Source organism: Stylophora pistillata, chromosome 5 (genome assembly GCF_964205215.1).
Source record: "Stylophora pistillata chromosome 5, jaStyPist1.2, whole genome shotgun sequence".
Lineage (NCBI taxonomy): Eukaryota > Metazoa > Cnidaria > Anthozoa > Scleractinia > Pocilloporidae > Stylophora > Stylophora pistillata.
Genome location: NC_142523.1, coordinates 23092609 through 23109119, shown reverse-complemented (window position 1 = coordinate 23109119; position 16511 = coordinate 23092609). Strand labels below are relative to the sequence as shown.

General features: G+C 36.9%; 5 protein-coding genes across 5 annotated transcripts in view; 3 read left to right on the top strand and 2 right to left on the bottom strand.

Annotated features, from left to right (window-relative positions):
• Positions 1–201, bottom strand: part of LOC111345470 (glucose-6-phosphate exchanger SLC37A2) — a 28156-nt gene extending 27955 nt beyond the window's left edge. Inside the window, exon 1 of the mRNA XM_022952753.2 lies at positions 1–201. This exon is cut by the window's left edge and continues 59 nt beyond it. Within this exon, the coding sequence (XP_022808488.2) occupies positions 1–43 (43 nt within the window). The 5' untranslated portion in view covers positions 44–201.
• A 419-nt stretch (positions 202–620) lies between these two features.
• LOC111345486 (protein FAM72A) lies at positions 621–3580 on the top strand. The gene is made up of 4 exons (XM_022952769.2): positions 621–871; positions 966–1043; positions 1159–1283; positions 2364–3580. The coding sequence occupies exons 1-4, from the start codon at positions 717–719 to the stop codon at positions 2456–2458; spliced, it is 453 nt and encodes a 150-aa protein (XP_022808504.1). The 5' UTR covers positions 621–716; the 3' UTR covers positions 2459–3580.
• Positions 3581–6315: 2735 nt separating this feature from the next.
• Positions 6316–8248, bottom strand: LOC111345481 (CCAAT/enhancer-binding protein gamma). The gene has a single exon (XM_022952764.2). It carries the CDS (start codon positions 8146–8148, stop codon positions 7699–7701), a length of 450 nt encoding a protein of 149 aa, XP_022808499.2. The 5' UTR covers positions 8149–8248; the 3' UTR covers positions 6316–7698.
• A 1581-nt stretch (positions 8249–9829) lies between these two features.
• Positions 9830–10459, top strand: LOC148730883 (histone H4). The gene has a single exon (XM_088761522.1). The coding sequence runs from the start codon at positions 9880–9882 to the stop codon at positions 10189–10191; it is 312 nt and encodes a 103-aa protein (XP_088617648.1). The 5' UTR covers positions 9830–9879; the 3' UTR covers positions 10192–10459.
• A 2103-nt stretch (positions 10460–12562) lies between these two features.
• LOC111319572 (melanocortin receptor 5-like) lies at positions 12563–15509 on the top strand. The gene has a single exon (XM_022922316.2). It carries the CDS (start codon positions 12944–12946, stop codon positions 13910–13912), a length of 969 nt encoding a protein of 322 aa, XP_022778051.2. The 5' UTR covers positions 12563–12943; the 3' UTR covers positions 13913–15509.
• Positions 15510–16511: the final 1002 nt, after the last annotated feature.

Here is a 16511-nt window from a genome sequence, read left to right as displayed (position 1 = left end):
GAGTAAAACACTGTCTTCCTTTGTACCCATCCATTGTAGTCATCACAAATTAAACAGAATTATGGTGATACCGAATGGGCGAAGTGACGGAACTGAGAAACGCTTGTCTGTACTGTCGAGAAAGAAATAAGATTCTACAACTTAACTCAAGTCACAACTAAGACGCCATGTTGAATTTTGACCTAGTGAGGATTGGGGCGAATTACAACGTATGCAGGGAAATTTCACTTTCTCCTAAAGAAAAAAAAAATAGAAAAAATAAAAAGGTAACTTAAAATTGAAACGCAATTTCATAGCAATTTTCATGCCTTTTTTCCGCATTTTAGCTTGGTAAAACTGTGTCATTCTTGTATGCTTCAACTTAGCGTTTACAAGTTATCTTTTTTCCACGCGTGTCATGATGGATAATTGACTTTAGACGTGACATTTACACAAACGACAGGGGTTCACTTGCATCATCATTCAAAAGAATATCATTCCACCACGTAACTAGAGAGAATTTAAAGTTTTCCTTCCCCAAGGCCCCTGAGTTTTAAAAATTTAAAGGCCAATTAAGGCGTGAACGTCACCTGGCAACAGCCAATCAAAGAATAGTATTAGTCAATAACTAGAAGTAACTCGACTGGTTTTCCAAGAACGGCCATTTTTGATGTGACGTTACTCACCGCAAGCTTTTGCTCAAAACGAAACGGAAAAAGAGACCCTTTAAACTTATAATGTCGAGAAGGATTCATCCCGCTTTTCAGAGTAAGACAGTGGTAAGGTTGGAGTGCAAATACTGTGAAAGAAGCATCTGTGCTCGCGGAATGAGAGCACTTCTACTGGCCGACACGAAAGTGGAGCTGTACTCGACAGATTTACCCCCTGAAAAGTGAGCAAAGTTTATTTAGACGTGGCAGAATTATGTCTCTCCTATCCTTTGCAGCTTTGTTGCATCACTTACTGCTTCTTTCATCTTTTTTCAGCTCCATTCAATTAATAGGAACAGATTACTCGACACAAAACTGCGAGTGTCGGATCAAAGATGTTGCGTGTCTCGGGTGGTAAGTGTTGTCTAATTTTCACGCTGAATTGGCTTCATACCTATTCAGCACATCCCTGGTTTATTTTATTTTTTTTATAACTCTTTATTAAAACATTATGTTTATTTTTTACCAGTGGAAATGTCGTTGGATATCATGTAACACTTCCATGCCAGTCTTGCATTCGATCCTGCAACAACGGCCATTTTTGGATGTTTCACTCCAATGCGGTTCATCCCCTGGAAAGACTCGATCAAACAGGTACAGAAGTGAAAGCATCGATACGAAAAACTTCCGTTAACTTTGCTAGACAGAGAAATGTTATTTTAAAGTTTTGTTACTCAGACACGTGTAACAGCCATATCAGCTGATGTTTAGAAAAGATGTTAACTGGTTCTGTCATGGACTAAAATTTGCTTGTTTTAATCAAATTCAATAAATGATGTGGCTTTATGCGCTTTCCATTTGACGTCAGTTCTGTTTGCGAAGTTAACCTTTCGTTAGTTTAAATAATTTGCAGAAGAGCTTTCAAAACTATACGCTTTCGAGATTGTTATTGACGAAAATAATTGTTAACTTGTGGCTATTATTTCTGCGGTGGTCATCCATTGTTCGTTAATTATGGCTTTTTTTTGTGAAATTTAGCAGTTTGTATCAGTAGAAAACTCGAAATTCTTCATACTGAGATGTAACGTTTCCGGAGAATTCAAAATTTTTGCTATGCATGCGTGGTTTGACAAGTCCAAACAATTAAGAGAACTTGGTCGAGTTTTCCATATTTGGAAGTTTCTTGTTTCATCTGCAGACTAATTCAAACTCAAAAAGTTTGTATCCAAACAAGAAGTTGACGGAAAAATACCGCGATGGACTATTTAAAGGAAATTGATAGGATTTCCCTGTTGATTAAAAGTACAATTTTAAGCAAGTGACTAGTTTGATTCACATGCCTTGAAACCCTCCTTCAGATTAGAGTAATGGTAAAGGCCAGGGAATTTTAATAGCTTAACCGTTAAAACTCCAAAAACCTGTTAATTCTCCTGTTTAGCTGTTATGTAAATCCTTGCAAATAAGTTATGAGAATTTGGTATTAGATCAGGGAAGCATTTTCCTCTTTAACAGTCTGAATATAGTTATTACCCATTTGGATAATCTATGGAGATAAAGGGTTAAAAGCATATGAGCCCTATGAAGGGTTTTGCCCAAGAAGAGAACACAATGACACAGCCAGGAATGAAACCAGACCTTAAAGTCAGCAAGCTTAATGCAATGTTACTTTATCTGCCATTTTACAATCAGACATTACTGATTAAGTTGTGATTGAAGTTTATATCTTACTTGCAGGAGTTCAGATCATGCTCTGGGGATCCCTTCCCAACTGCAAAGAAGACCATGAAATGAGCGATGATGATCTCTTGATGGAAGAGTGCTTGAGATAAATTTATACAAAGGGATTATTTTATAAATGAAACTAATAGAAAAGTCATATTTATATATCAAAAGATACAAAATCAGTGTAAATATGTTTATGTTGTATAGTGACACTGATTTGTGTCAGTTGCACAAACTCCTGCAGAATGATAGCAGGTTTGAGCACTTCAATTACAATCTTGGAAGATGGCTTTGATCATTTTAAAAGTGTAATGCTTGTGTAGCTGTTCCAATTTGGCCACAAGACTTGATTTGCTATTCAGGAAAGTTCATGTGATTGTCAATATTAAATATCAGCTACATCACCACCATAGGTCCATTTCTATCAGCTTTATAATTTGCCAAGTGACAAGGCATTAAACAAACTGACAAGGAAAAAACATAGGCAAAAATTGTGGAGTACATATTGTAGGATGACAGATTTCAGACTGAGGTAGTTTTTGTTTTTGTTTTTTTTTTTGCCTCATTATGTGTCAAGGGAAGTTATATTTTTTCAAAATTTTGCTGAAATGTTAAATGATGATAAATGTGATGTTTTCAAACTTAAATTAGCTGTTGGCAGTTATATTTCTACTGGCTTGCAAGCATTCTAATTTCATTGTTAAAGAGCAGAGGTGAATCCCAAAAATATTACTGGTACATTTGCGTGACTTATGATAAAAACACATTTCTTTATCTTAAGAATTTCAGTCAGTCTTTGTAGCAGTTGTTATGTCAAGGAATTTATTAATTTCAAAAGTGGTATATCAAATTACAATTTTTTACTTTTTCCCTATTTGTTTTGGTCAGTTTATTTAAGTTTGAGATTAGGCTGAGATCTAGGTGTAATAAGCTATGAGTTTAAGGTACTGTAAGTTCCACTTCAATTTTGGTCTGTGCATGTGACAAAGTCACTGGTTGATTTGAAATGTGCATGGTTTCACAACACATGTAATAGAGTGATTATTTTTTTAGAACATAAACACATTTTTCACAGACAATTAGTAATAAAAATCCCAACCCATTTGCACTTGGTTTAAGTAATTCAATTTCCTCTTATGTTACAAAAAAAGGCAAAGAGTTTGTAGTGGTACTTAAGAAGTAAACTGGCCACTGTCAAGTGCTAAATATAAAATAGTTTTTATTGTTAATGTTTCAACATTAGTTGTGTTACCGTATCTCTGTGTGCAGGCTTAAAGGTCTGCCTCTTTCCCCAACCCTCCCTACTTAGAAATTGGCTGAACTGTCTTTGTTGGGAATTCCAAATGCTGTAAAGAACATATTTATAATTTTTTTTTTTCTGGTAAGTGGAGGCAAATTATACTAGGTTTGTTATCGTGGGTTTTTGTGCCTTCCTTCCTTCATAGAAGTCTTGCCCTATACCTTTACACTTCAGCTCCCTTAAAAAGCACAAAAATGATACCTCCTCTGCCTTTAATTTTTTATCTCGTCATGAACTTGACACGTGAAAATGTAGTTCTATTTGCTGATCACTGATATGGCCTACCCTTTAGTAGGATTTTTAATTTCAGTGTCAGATTATTCTTTAAATCAAACTGACTTCTGACCATGTATCCTCATATTACATCAATGAGATACTCACATTCAGCTTTTTTTCATGCACTTTTGAGCTCCCAAGATCCAGTAAGTGATTTTATTACACGAGTCAGGCAGTCAGAGGGCCAATAACTAATATCAACCAATCAAAATGCTCCATTGCCAGTCCAATATTCTCTAAGTATTGGACTGGGCACTGTCCCAAATGGTCCCAAATGATACCGCACTTGTGTCCCTTTGAACTTCAGTCGTGTAATAAATCTCTTTAGTTATTAACCAAGCTTGCTCGGGACCGTACTGGAAGACTATGGGCCCTCGGTCTTTTTTGTATGGACTTCGCTATGCTCGGTCTGTACTGTCAAGACCTTGGGCCGATATTCTCCCAGTACGGCCCTCACGCTTGGTTGATAAGATATATCTACTGTCTGAATACCACACATTTCCGTGTCCTTCATGCAGGTGTATTGGGTCAGCTATGAAGATAAACTTGTCTACTAAACTTGTTTGTCATTATCTACTTTCAAAGTAACAGTAAAATCACCCAGAGAGGTGACATGCTAAAAGCTTTTTAAGAAGTGACAGAGAAATGACATTTGAAATGCAACACTCTTCCCTCTGTTTTTCATTCCCATTACTCCATTTGTGTTATATCTGTGGTCTTGCAATCTTGTATAAAGAAAGAGACAACTAGGGATGATGTGAACTGATTGTGCCAGAGTACTACAAAATCTATCTAGAGTTATACACAAAGGGCACTATTTAATAATAATATGCTCAGACAGTGTCCACAAGCATTTATTGAAAAAACGATGATATCCCTTCCTCTGTATCAACAGCAAAATTCTCTCCTATCTTGAACAAATCTTGAATAATTTAATTTAAGATTTTAACTATATTGGAAGTAGGGTTAAACATCACCACATAGACCCCAGTTTTTGCCGGCGTACAGTCAATCACATGACATATTACAACCAATGGCATGAGAGCATAAATATTCTATGGGTTGTAATTATGGTGACCTCTCCTTGAATGATGATTTGTGCAATGATATCAATTTCATTTTATACTTTTTTTCATGGATGAAAATTGTTTGTACTGAGGTTTAACTCAATTTGCATGTTAGCTAGAAGTAATTTTTTTTGTGGGTAACCACCTGGTTAAAGCTGGGTTTAGATAACTCAGAGCTGGTGTGCAATCTGATATGTATCAGATCTAAGAGCTTTAAATGAAAGTTCAGTATATTTCTCTCTTTCTAGACTTTTATTTTTAAATGCTCTTACAATCCTGAAAAGACTTTTGAACAAAGGAATAAATAAACCTTGATTAAAACTTATCTTCAAGTCTGTGCTAATCAGCTTTCAAACAACTGGGTCCAGAGTCTCAGCCAAAGTGTTTATCTTTGTGTGGAGCAGAATATCTTCGTTGATATAAATCAACCATTTCAACTGATATGTTTGATGGGTTTTTAGCTGCGATTATCATAAAACATTTTTCACTGGTCAAGAGTGAGTGGCTCTAACTTGTATTATCCTTAATATTCGACTCCCATGAGTGACTAAGGCAGAATTTCTCCCAACAGTATTAATGCAATACTGAGCAGATAAGAGACGAGAATAAAAAAAACCATATCAATTAGGGGATGAACAGTTGATCCAATACCAAATTCTCCAAACTAACATAATGAAAATTGCGTGTAGACAGCTAGGAGAATTACTTATGACATTTTAGGAAGGAAAGGGTAATTCATTTACAACCAAACATCAGTTAGCTCAATTGGTAGAGTGCCAGACTGTTGTGAGGGAGGTTGAGGGTTCAAGCCCCAGCTGGACCAACACTCAGGGTCTTAAAATAACTGAGGAGAATGTGCTACCTTTCTATAATATCAAGAAATGGATAGATATTCTAGTCTTCTCAAATAAGGATGAATAAACCGTAGGTCTCGTCTCCCGCAGGGTTAGGGGTAGGAGACGTTAACTTCCCACACACGAGATTACTGTGTGATGGGTGTTCTTCCTTCGGGTGGGGTGGATGGGCGTGAGGGCCGCAGGTTAGAAAACTGTAATAAGTTATTGCACTTCCCTCCTTAAATAAAGTTAAGTAAGTATGCATAATCTCCATGCTGTTCTCCTTACATTTCTTAAAGTGCTGATAAGGAGAATTTAATTAACAATCAAGATTTTATCAAGTTGTGATCATTACCTTTTACTCTGAGGGTGGTAAAGGGGGGGGGTTGGGGGGTCAAGATCACATTTCAGGGTAAATAAATTGGTCCTTCCACAAATATTCACGGGAAATAACATTACTGTTGAAACTACAACCAAAATCATGGTTCATGACAAATTAAATACTTCTTTCTAATTTCACTCAGAATTATTTGGGAAAATTACAGCTCATAGCTACTAAGGAAATCACGATTCATGAGAAAAAAACAAGCCATTTCACATTTCATGGGAAAAAAACAGGCCATTCACGAGTCGTGAAAATACTCTTCTCTACCCTCTACTCTCCTACCTAATCCATGTTTCAGGGGTGATACATTGTGAGTATAGGTGCCAAAGGGTTGATTTCTCACTGCCAGTTGATTTGTGAAACTAAAAGTTATATAATGTCTGCAATCTGTGTCTACAAGATGGGTCAAATGTTCAAAGTAAACAGAACCACCCCATATTCATGTGAATTGTATTCTGATGGTCAGTTAATAAGAAATTCCATCTAAAACCAAAATTATTTTTTAAACTGGAAATCCATCTCCATTAATTTTTCATGTCAAGGGTATGATCAAAAGTAGTCATAATAACCTTAGTGGTAATTTATCTCTGGAATATAATTGTTTTACGTGTTAAAAAGAGAACAAGGCATATTAATTGTGCAACTTTAACAAGTTGCTTTGATCCCATGTCACACAATTATAAATTCAAAACTTGTAGGTAAACTGCCCATAGAGGTCTACAAAACTGTATTTTCACTCAGTGCTATTAACAGTCTTGGAAAATACAGAGGCAGTAGTCTATAAAGTCTTGCAAGAACTGCATGATCCTATATCACATGGATGTATATCAGACCTGATCAGTCTTATAACACACAGCTTCCATAAAATCTGTATCAATAAGGCATAAATTAAGTTCTAAAAGGTCCATATATTTAATATGTTATTAAGTCTGAGGATAAAATATTTTTCATGTTATCAATCAGCTATCCGTATTTCACTTTTATATGAATGAAGCAATCAAGGTTTTGCAAACTTCACAACAAACGCGGAACAAAAGTTAACAGAGATGTTTTTCATATTGAAAAAAGATAATAATAACTACAACATGAAATCCTATGAAAGTAAACTTAACGATACCATTTATAAAAAAATAGAAAACGAGTGAAATGCGGATCTACCGAACCTGTCACAAAGCTATTTCTTGAACAAACTGATGAGTACATGGAAGATTTAAAACTAACTGCGACATTAAATTAAATTTAAAACCTATAAGTTCTTGACTCCTCGTTTGAAACACAAAAAATGTTTGAGTTGCATTTAGCTTTGTACCCAAGAAGGAACAACAAGTTAGGGATTCCCCTAATAAAACACACAATATGTCTTGTACGATTCTAAGTTTACAAACGGGTTTTTGGACCGTTCGTGGGGATTTTACAGATTCGAGTATAAAATTAAGACTAATAACTTTGATAAACACTAGTTGTGGATTTCTTCAGCAAAATGCTATGACTCCTTCTTGATTCCATGCGTGGTTATTCCATTTTCCAGAATTTCTCCACTAGAAAATTGATTATCTTGCATAGATCCGTTTGACAAAGATGTCGTGACAGCTGTTAAAAGTACCGCTTGATTCCCATCGCTGTTTGAGTTCGTAAACTGTACATTTATTTCTGAAGGCACTGAAATTCCTCCGTTTGCGAAGAGTGACCTCAAAACGTTCAACTCTTTCTGTAGTAAAGAAACCTTACTTCGTAAATCTTCGTTTTCTTTCGTTAAATCCGTTACCCTGCGTCTGGTTTCCTCGATTCGTTCTTTAGCTTTCATACGACTTTTCCTGACAGCGATATTATTTCTTTCTCGCTTTTTCACGTAATCATCGTCCCCAGATTTCTCCCCAGGACGCTTTACTCCTTTTGACGTCTTCGTGTCTACATTCTCAGTAGATGATTCCATCGTTACTTCGCCACCTATACACGATCTGTACCTCCAAACGGCTGAAGTTTTATTACTTGGATTACCTAATTCCCTCAAAAAAAGTTCGAAGCTTGCGCAATCATTCTATCGATTGCGCAAGCAGCCTATCGACCGAGCTATGCGTAGTGAGCATGACGTACATTTCTCTTCCATAACGCTGAAGTTACTACTCGTGGGCTCATCAACAGGTTCTGGGCGTGGATGGGGGTCAGGTGAGGGCGGGGGACCTAATCAAATGGCTTAAAATAGCACAGGGAAATTTCCAAAAAATACCAGCATTGAAGGGAACCGAATCTGTCTAGGCTAAGAAGATAAAGAAGGAAAATGAAAGGGATATATATTACTTAAAAGCGAAATGATTTAAACGATTTGGATAAAATAAAAAATCTACCGTTAGCAAAGTAAAGCAACGATAGGGTACTCAACCTCTTTCCCATGGACTCTTTCTAGGTGAGGGATAAGGCCAGGGTGACGATTAGGATACTCATTTCAAGAAGAAAAACAAAATTTAACGATAGAGTGCTGAAGTATTTGCACGGGGCGTCCCATGAAAAGTTGAGCAAATAACTGAGTGCTTTCCGGTTTCAATTCCCTAAGGAAAAGCATTTAAAAAAATCAGGCAAACAAAATTTAATTTGCATTTTTCTTTTTTTCAACACTAAAAGAAGACCATTTTTGTGCATAAATTACAGGGCCTTTTATTTTCTAACGTGTATCGAATTGTATTGGGTGACAGACTTGTCTCAGGAGCATAGGTTGAGTGTATATAGTAAAGATACTGCGAGAAAGGAATCTATTGCTTTGGTTCAGATACAAAATTAAAAGCAAACATTTACATTACGTATGGTCAGCTCTCACTAAAACGTATGGGCAAAGAGCATTCTCCTACGCTGCACCGTATTTGTGGAATCAACTACCTGAATGCATAAAAAACGCCGAATCTGTTGACTCCTTTAAACGCTTATTGAAAACTTATCTTTTCAAAAAATAAGCCACCAGAATTGTTTGATATTGTACGTTGTCAAATATATGTATAACACGTAATAATTCATTAGTTTAGATAGAGTAGCGAAAATTGCATGTATAGGATTTTTATTGAAATTTTGTTCATTATAATTGTAAAGCGCTTAGAGTTCAATTTTCATGCGCTATATAAGAACTTATTATTAAATTAAATTAAACTTTTCTCTCTTTGAATTGCCTTAGATATATACCGTTTTGGTTGTATTTATTCATATGTTTACTACTTTTCAAGAGGTTTTGATATCCTTTTGAGCTATTAGCCATGGCAGAGGTGTTGACGAAGTAACTGCGAAAAACGAACAATTCCAAGCAACAGCTCTTAATGAATCTACCAAGATCGTTAAATAGTTCCTGATGGTATTTTTAGCATATGGAAAATAAGAAAAATAAAAGATAGAATAATTATGCTGGATTTCGTGGAGGCCGACATCACTTTGAAGAGAAATGCACGAAAAAATATCGCATTGGTGACACGACCAACGCAGGGAATACAATCAGCACTGCAACCTGATTGGTTAGAGGACTTGTCTTCAAAATTGGACCAATCAGATGAAAATAAATTTGGAAGATAATGCAACGGGGTATAAAACACAGGAGGATTATTCTGAGCTCTTCTAAGTCTTTAATATACGTTTTTCTGGAAATTCAGAGTGGTTCTTTCAAGAAAAATCAGTTTATTTGAAGAAGATGTCCGGTCGCGGTAAAGGAGGAAAAGGTTTGGGAAAAGGAGGTGCGAAACGACATAGGAAAATCCTACGCGACAACATTCAGGGCATCACTAAGCCCGCCATTAGACGTTTAGCCAGAAGAGGCGGCGTGAAACGCATTTCAGGTCTCATTTATGAAGAAACGCGCGGAGTTCTCAAAGTTTTCCTCGAAAATGTAATACGTGACGCGGTGACCTACACCGAACACGCCAAGCGAAAAACAGTCACCGCAATGGACGTCGTATACGCGCTGAAACGACAGGGACGCACGCTGTACGGCTTTGGAGGATGAAGAATGAAGAACTGACATGACGGAGAAACTTTAGAGTCAGCAAGCGCGTAAAAGAAAAGAATGAAATTTTCTTGATAGCTTCCAGCAGGACTGCAAGCTCGTAATTACGTTTTAATTTTGTGTTTAATTTTTATTTTTTCGTATGCTTGGAATTAAAACAATGTACTTTGAAATGATCTCATCCTTTCCCTTATCATATTTGCCTAATTTCGTTTCGTTTGTATCTGCGTACCAATGTCGTCATTATTTTTTTACTTAGTGTTGTATAATGTACAGAGAATTAAATGTTTCTTTCGTTTGTACAATTGTTTACAATCCATATTTTTTACCGCGCGTCATTTGCATGGGAGGGGACTAAACCGAGGTTAGTGGTGTTTGCCTCAAAAGTGCAAATTGTATTGTTTAAACCTCAGGGGACACACGTTCCAAATATTCAAATAGAGTTTAGACAGAGCAGTTTTCACTAGTGTGTCCTAAGAGCAAAACCGGTGTAATCCAAACGGGAAATAGGAACGGATCGCTTAGCTAATGAGAACCAGAGATCAGTAACTGGCGCCGTCTAGAGTAACACTTTTTTCTTCATTCACTTAAGGGGGCTAACGCTCGGAAAGTCAGCTTTTCAAACTCTTCAGTGTCCCGGCGATAAAATAATGACCAGTTTTAGGAGTCCATTGCCTGTAATTGGCTCTTTCCCGTCCTTAACTAAACCATTTTTGTTTCGGAAGAATTTGTTTTAAAATTATCGAACTGAGCGAGAAATTAAACGAACTCAAGAAATTTAATTACTGCTACAAGTGTTGAAGCGAATAAAGGTAATAAGGGAAAACTCAAAGTGAAAATTGCTTTCTACTCACTCAAATAAACGTTAGAGAGAAAATTATTAACGCAAACTGAACGTTTCAATTCATTGCGAAGTTAAATTGTTTCCACCTGATACCCATGTTGATGATAATCTTTCATTTCATGGTTGATTTTAGTCTAAGTGAAACCTTCGTTTAATAGGGATTGTAAAAGAATCCAAATAAGAGAACTGAAAACGTTCTTAACACTTTTATACTTCTGAGATGTAACTATAGTCCTAACAGCAGTCTTCATAAGAGAATGACAACACTGGTGGTTTTTATTCAACGTTTTAGCAATAAGGCCAGTGATCTCTACTGATGGTTCAGGCCTGTACCAGGACGAGAAAATTTTAGAATTCATTTGATTTTCGCGATAAAAAGTTTGCCTCAATTTTAAAGAACTATGAAAGGAATGCATGTGTTATACACCACATTCACACAAAAGCTGTCTTGTTATAATTAGACACAGTTTAAAATTGTTTCTTCATAGAGGCTTCTTAACTGATGTTTGTAGACTTCAAATTTAGCGAATTGAACTGACTAATTACAACTGTGTGACTGATCGAAATTTATGGAAAATTCATGCAGTTTCTCAGGTCTCCGTTTTTGATTTTCATTCAGTTAAACCAAGTTTTACTCAGCATATTTTTCTGGTGTGAATGAGGTCTAACGTATGCTTCAAAAATTAAGCCTTGTGAGAAAATTGTAAAAACTCATTTTGACAGACGACCTGATATTTAACTTCGACTGTCTAAAACTGTTCAATATTTATTATCTTGAGTATGATGCACGATCCTCGCAGTAGATAGCGCTATTTGTGCAATAGCGAAAATCAGACCTGAAAAAAATCAGGCCTGTACGGGACTCGAACCACTGACCTCTGCGATACTAGTGCAGCGCTCTACCAATTGAGCTAACAAGCCAACTGAGAGCAGGCCGTTAAGTTGATTTGTAATAAACCCGTGAAAGTGATGAATGAGATAGAATAAATATATGAACTTCATATATTTATTCTATCTCATTCATCACTTTGACGGGTTTATTACGAATCAACTTAACGGCCTGCTCTCAGTTGGCTTGTTAGCTCAATTGGTAGAGCGCTGCACTAGTATCGCAGAGGTCAGTGGTTCGAGTCCCGTACAGGCCTGATTTTTTTCAGGTCTGATTTTCGCTATTGCACAAATAGCGCTATCTACTGCGAGGATCGTTCATCATACTCATCTAATACCGCAGTTCAAAAATATATGAACTTCATATATTTATTCTATCTCATTTATTATCTTATTTGCAATTAAGCTTGTAAAGTGCAATTGAATGTCTTGACCGCCTCCGTCTGTTGATATGCCTGACGCAAGGTTTTTATTTCTCATTGGCTTACATTTTAAGAACCCTATCATAATTAGAGTATACCTTTTATTGAGCTTCAGCGCTTTTGCGAAAAAAAAGAACACATTGTGCAGAATCACTACCCTGAATAAGGAATAAGTAAAGCGCGCGCTCTGATTGGTCAATTTAGCCTCCCCCCCCATTTGCCCATGGGTGAACGCTGCTGACGTGAGCAAATGCAAAGACTATTTTTCCGCGCGCGCTTGTTTTTTCTGGCCACGTAAGATTTTTTAAATAAAAGGGAACTCTTTAGCTACAATGTATCAATGTTATGTTATAAAACAAATGGTAAACACCACAGCGTACACTATTGAGTTATGGATGCACTTGGGAGGTTTGCTAAGTACTCAAGAAGCTAGAGTCGCTCTCGGCTATCGCCTCGAGCGACTCTTACGCTTCTTTCGTGCTTAGCAACCTCCCGCGTGCATCCAGAACTCAATAGTGTATGCTGTGGTGTTTACCATTTGTTAATTATTTGTCTGCCGGGAAGAGGGGTTCGTATCTTTTATACGTGAGTTGACATCATGAACAAATTGTTTTGTAACGAGACTTCGCAATACTTCCCTAGATACGCCGAACTTGCAAATCTTCGATCGACTTTTATCGCTAACTGTGTCTTCAACAATTGTCTAACTTACACCACCATCATGTTGAACATTGTGGTAATCTACGCCATTCACAAAACTTCAACAATGGCAAAAACTTTGAAAGCGCTACTGCTTGCCTGCTCTGATGTTGCAGTCGGTCTGTTTATTCAACCCTTATACACGTTCTTTTTGATCCAGTGGTTTCTATTAAAGGAACCTGGTTGTAACACTCGCCGATTGATGAATATTTCAGCCAATTTATTTTCGACTGCTTCGTTCCTTGGTATCGTGGCTGTAAGTGTAGACAGGTTCTTGGCCCTTCACTTTCATCTCAGATATCAAGAGCTTGTGACTCACAAGCGTGTTGTTATTGTGGTGATCGGCATATGGGTGTATAGTGCATTTGCTTCTTTGATGATATTATGGGGGCCATTCAGTACTCAGTTCCTTATTATATTAGTTTCTGCGTCTTTCAGTTTTATCATCACACTTGTGATGTACATCAAGATATATTTAACTGTTCGACGACACAGGAATCAGATTCAGTCCATGCAAATACGAGACGAAGCTCAGTCTCATGAAATGAAAAACTTTGTGGTTCTCATTAAATCAACAGTTGGAATATTCTACGTATTTCTCGTGTTTTTAAGTTGTTATTTGCCTTATTTCATTTCCATAGCTACTATTGGAATCTATGGTTCGAATTTCGCTTTAAAAAACCTCGTTCTTTTCTCTTTGACTCTCGTGTATCTAAATTCAACTTTGAACCCTGTCATTTACTGCTGGAAGATGAGACAAATTCGACACGCCATCATCGACATAATGTGGAAGGTATCTTGGAGAAGAAATAAGCCATCTCGCGTATTTCACAATCGGCCATCGAGCATCGTCCATGTTGAGAACTGAGGGAATCTGTGTGGCTTACAAGGACTATACACAGTTTATAAATTTTCGACAAAGTAAATAGGGACAAAGAAGATTAGTCATAAACTTAGGGATAGGACCCGTCAGCCAAATAACTGCGCAGCTCCGAATTTAACTACACAACATATCAAATTGTCGCAACTGGAGAGAGAAAAGCCACTTTGAACAGGGAAGCTGGTTTTGTTATCGATGGACCGTGAGACTGTAATTACGGATGGCAATGAAAGAAGGATAGCAGACAGGATATTATTCATAGTAAGGTTTTCGTCGCTCTAAATTTAAAATCACGATTGCAAAAAATGGAGGTGGATGCGGAGCTAAGCTTCGTGCAGGGGTTTCATTTATCCATTGAAAAGTTTGCCTATGACTGCGGAATGTTTTGCTCACTCACTTAAGTCTAGCACTGACAGCAAAATGACTCGCCAGCTTGGAATAAAACAGAAGGAAACTTGTGCCATCCATTCGTCTGCCTCAAAGGAAGAATTTCCAAAGTACGCCGTAACAGAGGAGAAAAAAGAACTTCTTCCTCTCAATAAAAAGTCAAATCCTTGACTCCCTTTCCTGTGCAATTTGGAGAAACTTTCAAGCATTAAAGAATGTAATGAGAATTGCAAAGATAATCAATTAGAGATCATGGTGTGGAGAGGAAGACTCTCAGGACTGAGCAACAAATTTAAGATATAGGTGAAGGAATAAACCTCCAGGTCTTTAAATTGGAAGTTAAAAAGTTAAATGATCCCACGACTCAAATGGCATAGCGTCACATTAAGAGCGGAAGGAAGAAAAGCAAACGGGAGCTAGTATTTAAGAGGGAGAGAAAATTGATGGTAATCATTGGCTATTGGGTGGATTGAAAAAAAAAAGGATTGATTGATATGCTCCAAAACTAAACAGGCAGCGAAAAGCATGTCGTTGGCCTTTACACTTTTGCGATAAAAAATGAGTCGAAGCAAAAGGCTGCAGATGAAAACGAAAACAGACGGAGGCGGCTTTAGAGTTATTGTTTAGTTCGCAGAAGTTTGCAGGTGCTTCTAGATAATAGGTGAGCGGGAACTTTTGAGATGTTAAAATTAAGCATGTTTTCGTTATCTCTTTTCGCTTAGGTTTCGTAATTTCCAATTTCTGGACAAAAAAGTGGGTCTATGACGTAAATAGTGTCAAAGCATCAATCTCGTCAAGCTTAAATTTCAGGCATATCTATGATGATTACGTGGCGATTTAGAAAATGTCTTAGAATATTTGCGATAGGGTCTGATTTCAGGGGAGACGGGGAGGGGATTAGACGTCGTCACCAGAGTAACCCCCCATGACCGGTCCTTTAGGATGATAAATGACAGATGAGGTTTCTTATTCCTAACAGAAAAACTCATTTCGGAATAGCGATAACTTAGGTATAAGGAAATCGATAATAAGAATAATACCTTAAGTTCCATGGCGTATTATCTGTGAAGATAACTAAACTAAACATTGTGTACTATTCAGAGTGTATTATTATCATCTCAAAGGCTCTTATAAATTTTTTTAATGAACATAGCTAGCTGTCACTCTGGAATAAAGGAAAGTAACTTAATGAGCTTAATGTTTTTGTCTTATTCATTGACTCTCATGTTTCGTAATTCATATTCGAACCCTGTCTTTTGCCGCTGGAAAATGAGATACGTTCGACAAGCCATCATGGATATATCCTGTGGAACATTTCTTAGAGAAGAAATGGGCCATCTCGAATAATTTACAATCGATGTTCAAATGAGATTCATATTAGTCACTGAATACCTGTGTGCAATTACTTTCTAAGTTGTAGTCCGCCAAACCTGCCAAACAGCAATCAAGTTATGAAAGCGACAACAGTGGTAGCAGAAGTTATTTTTGAGAAATTAGGCCAGAGGTCTCTGTACACGGTGCACACCTGAGCAAAGACGAAGAAATTTTAAAACTTTTTTTGTACAGGATGAGTTTTTCTTGATTACCTCTGTTCGCTCAGCTAGACAAGGGTAAACTCGGGTTTTCGAGAATTTAATGTCGCGAAAATGGTATGGACATACTTCGCGGGAATTTAATATCGCGATTTGACTAAAAAGTATTTCATAAAAGGGACTAAATTACGCGAAAATTGTCAAGATACTGATCAGCAGGAACAGAAAAATAATTCATAAGTATAAACAGCTTATCGTGACCAGTTACAAGGACCCATTACTTTTCTCCTGGTTCATGATTTCCGCAAAAAACTATTTTAAGGTCTTTGTATTTCGAGATATTTGACAATCGCGAAAATCGCAATAATCAACTCCCGCGAAAATAAGTAAAGTTATCGTATCTTTACTGCAACACTCTTTCATTGTCTAAATTTTGATTTAAACTGATGAAAATACAATATTATTGAAGTCTTGACCGCTCCTGTATGTTAATTTCTCTATGGTTGTATGGTGCATCTGTTCTTTGATGATAATGTGGGGGTTAGTTAGTATTCGAGATCTTATTATTTTAGTTTCTGCATCTTTGAGTTTCATCCTCATATTTGTGGTGTACATCAGGATATATTTAACTGTTCGGCGGCACAAGATTCAGATTCAATCTAGCTTTG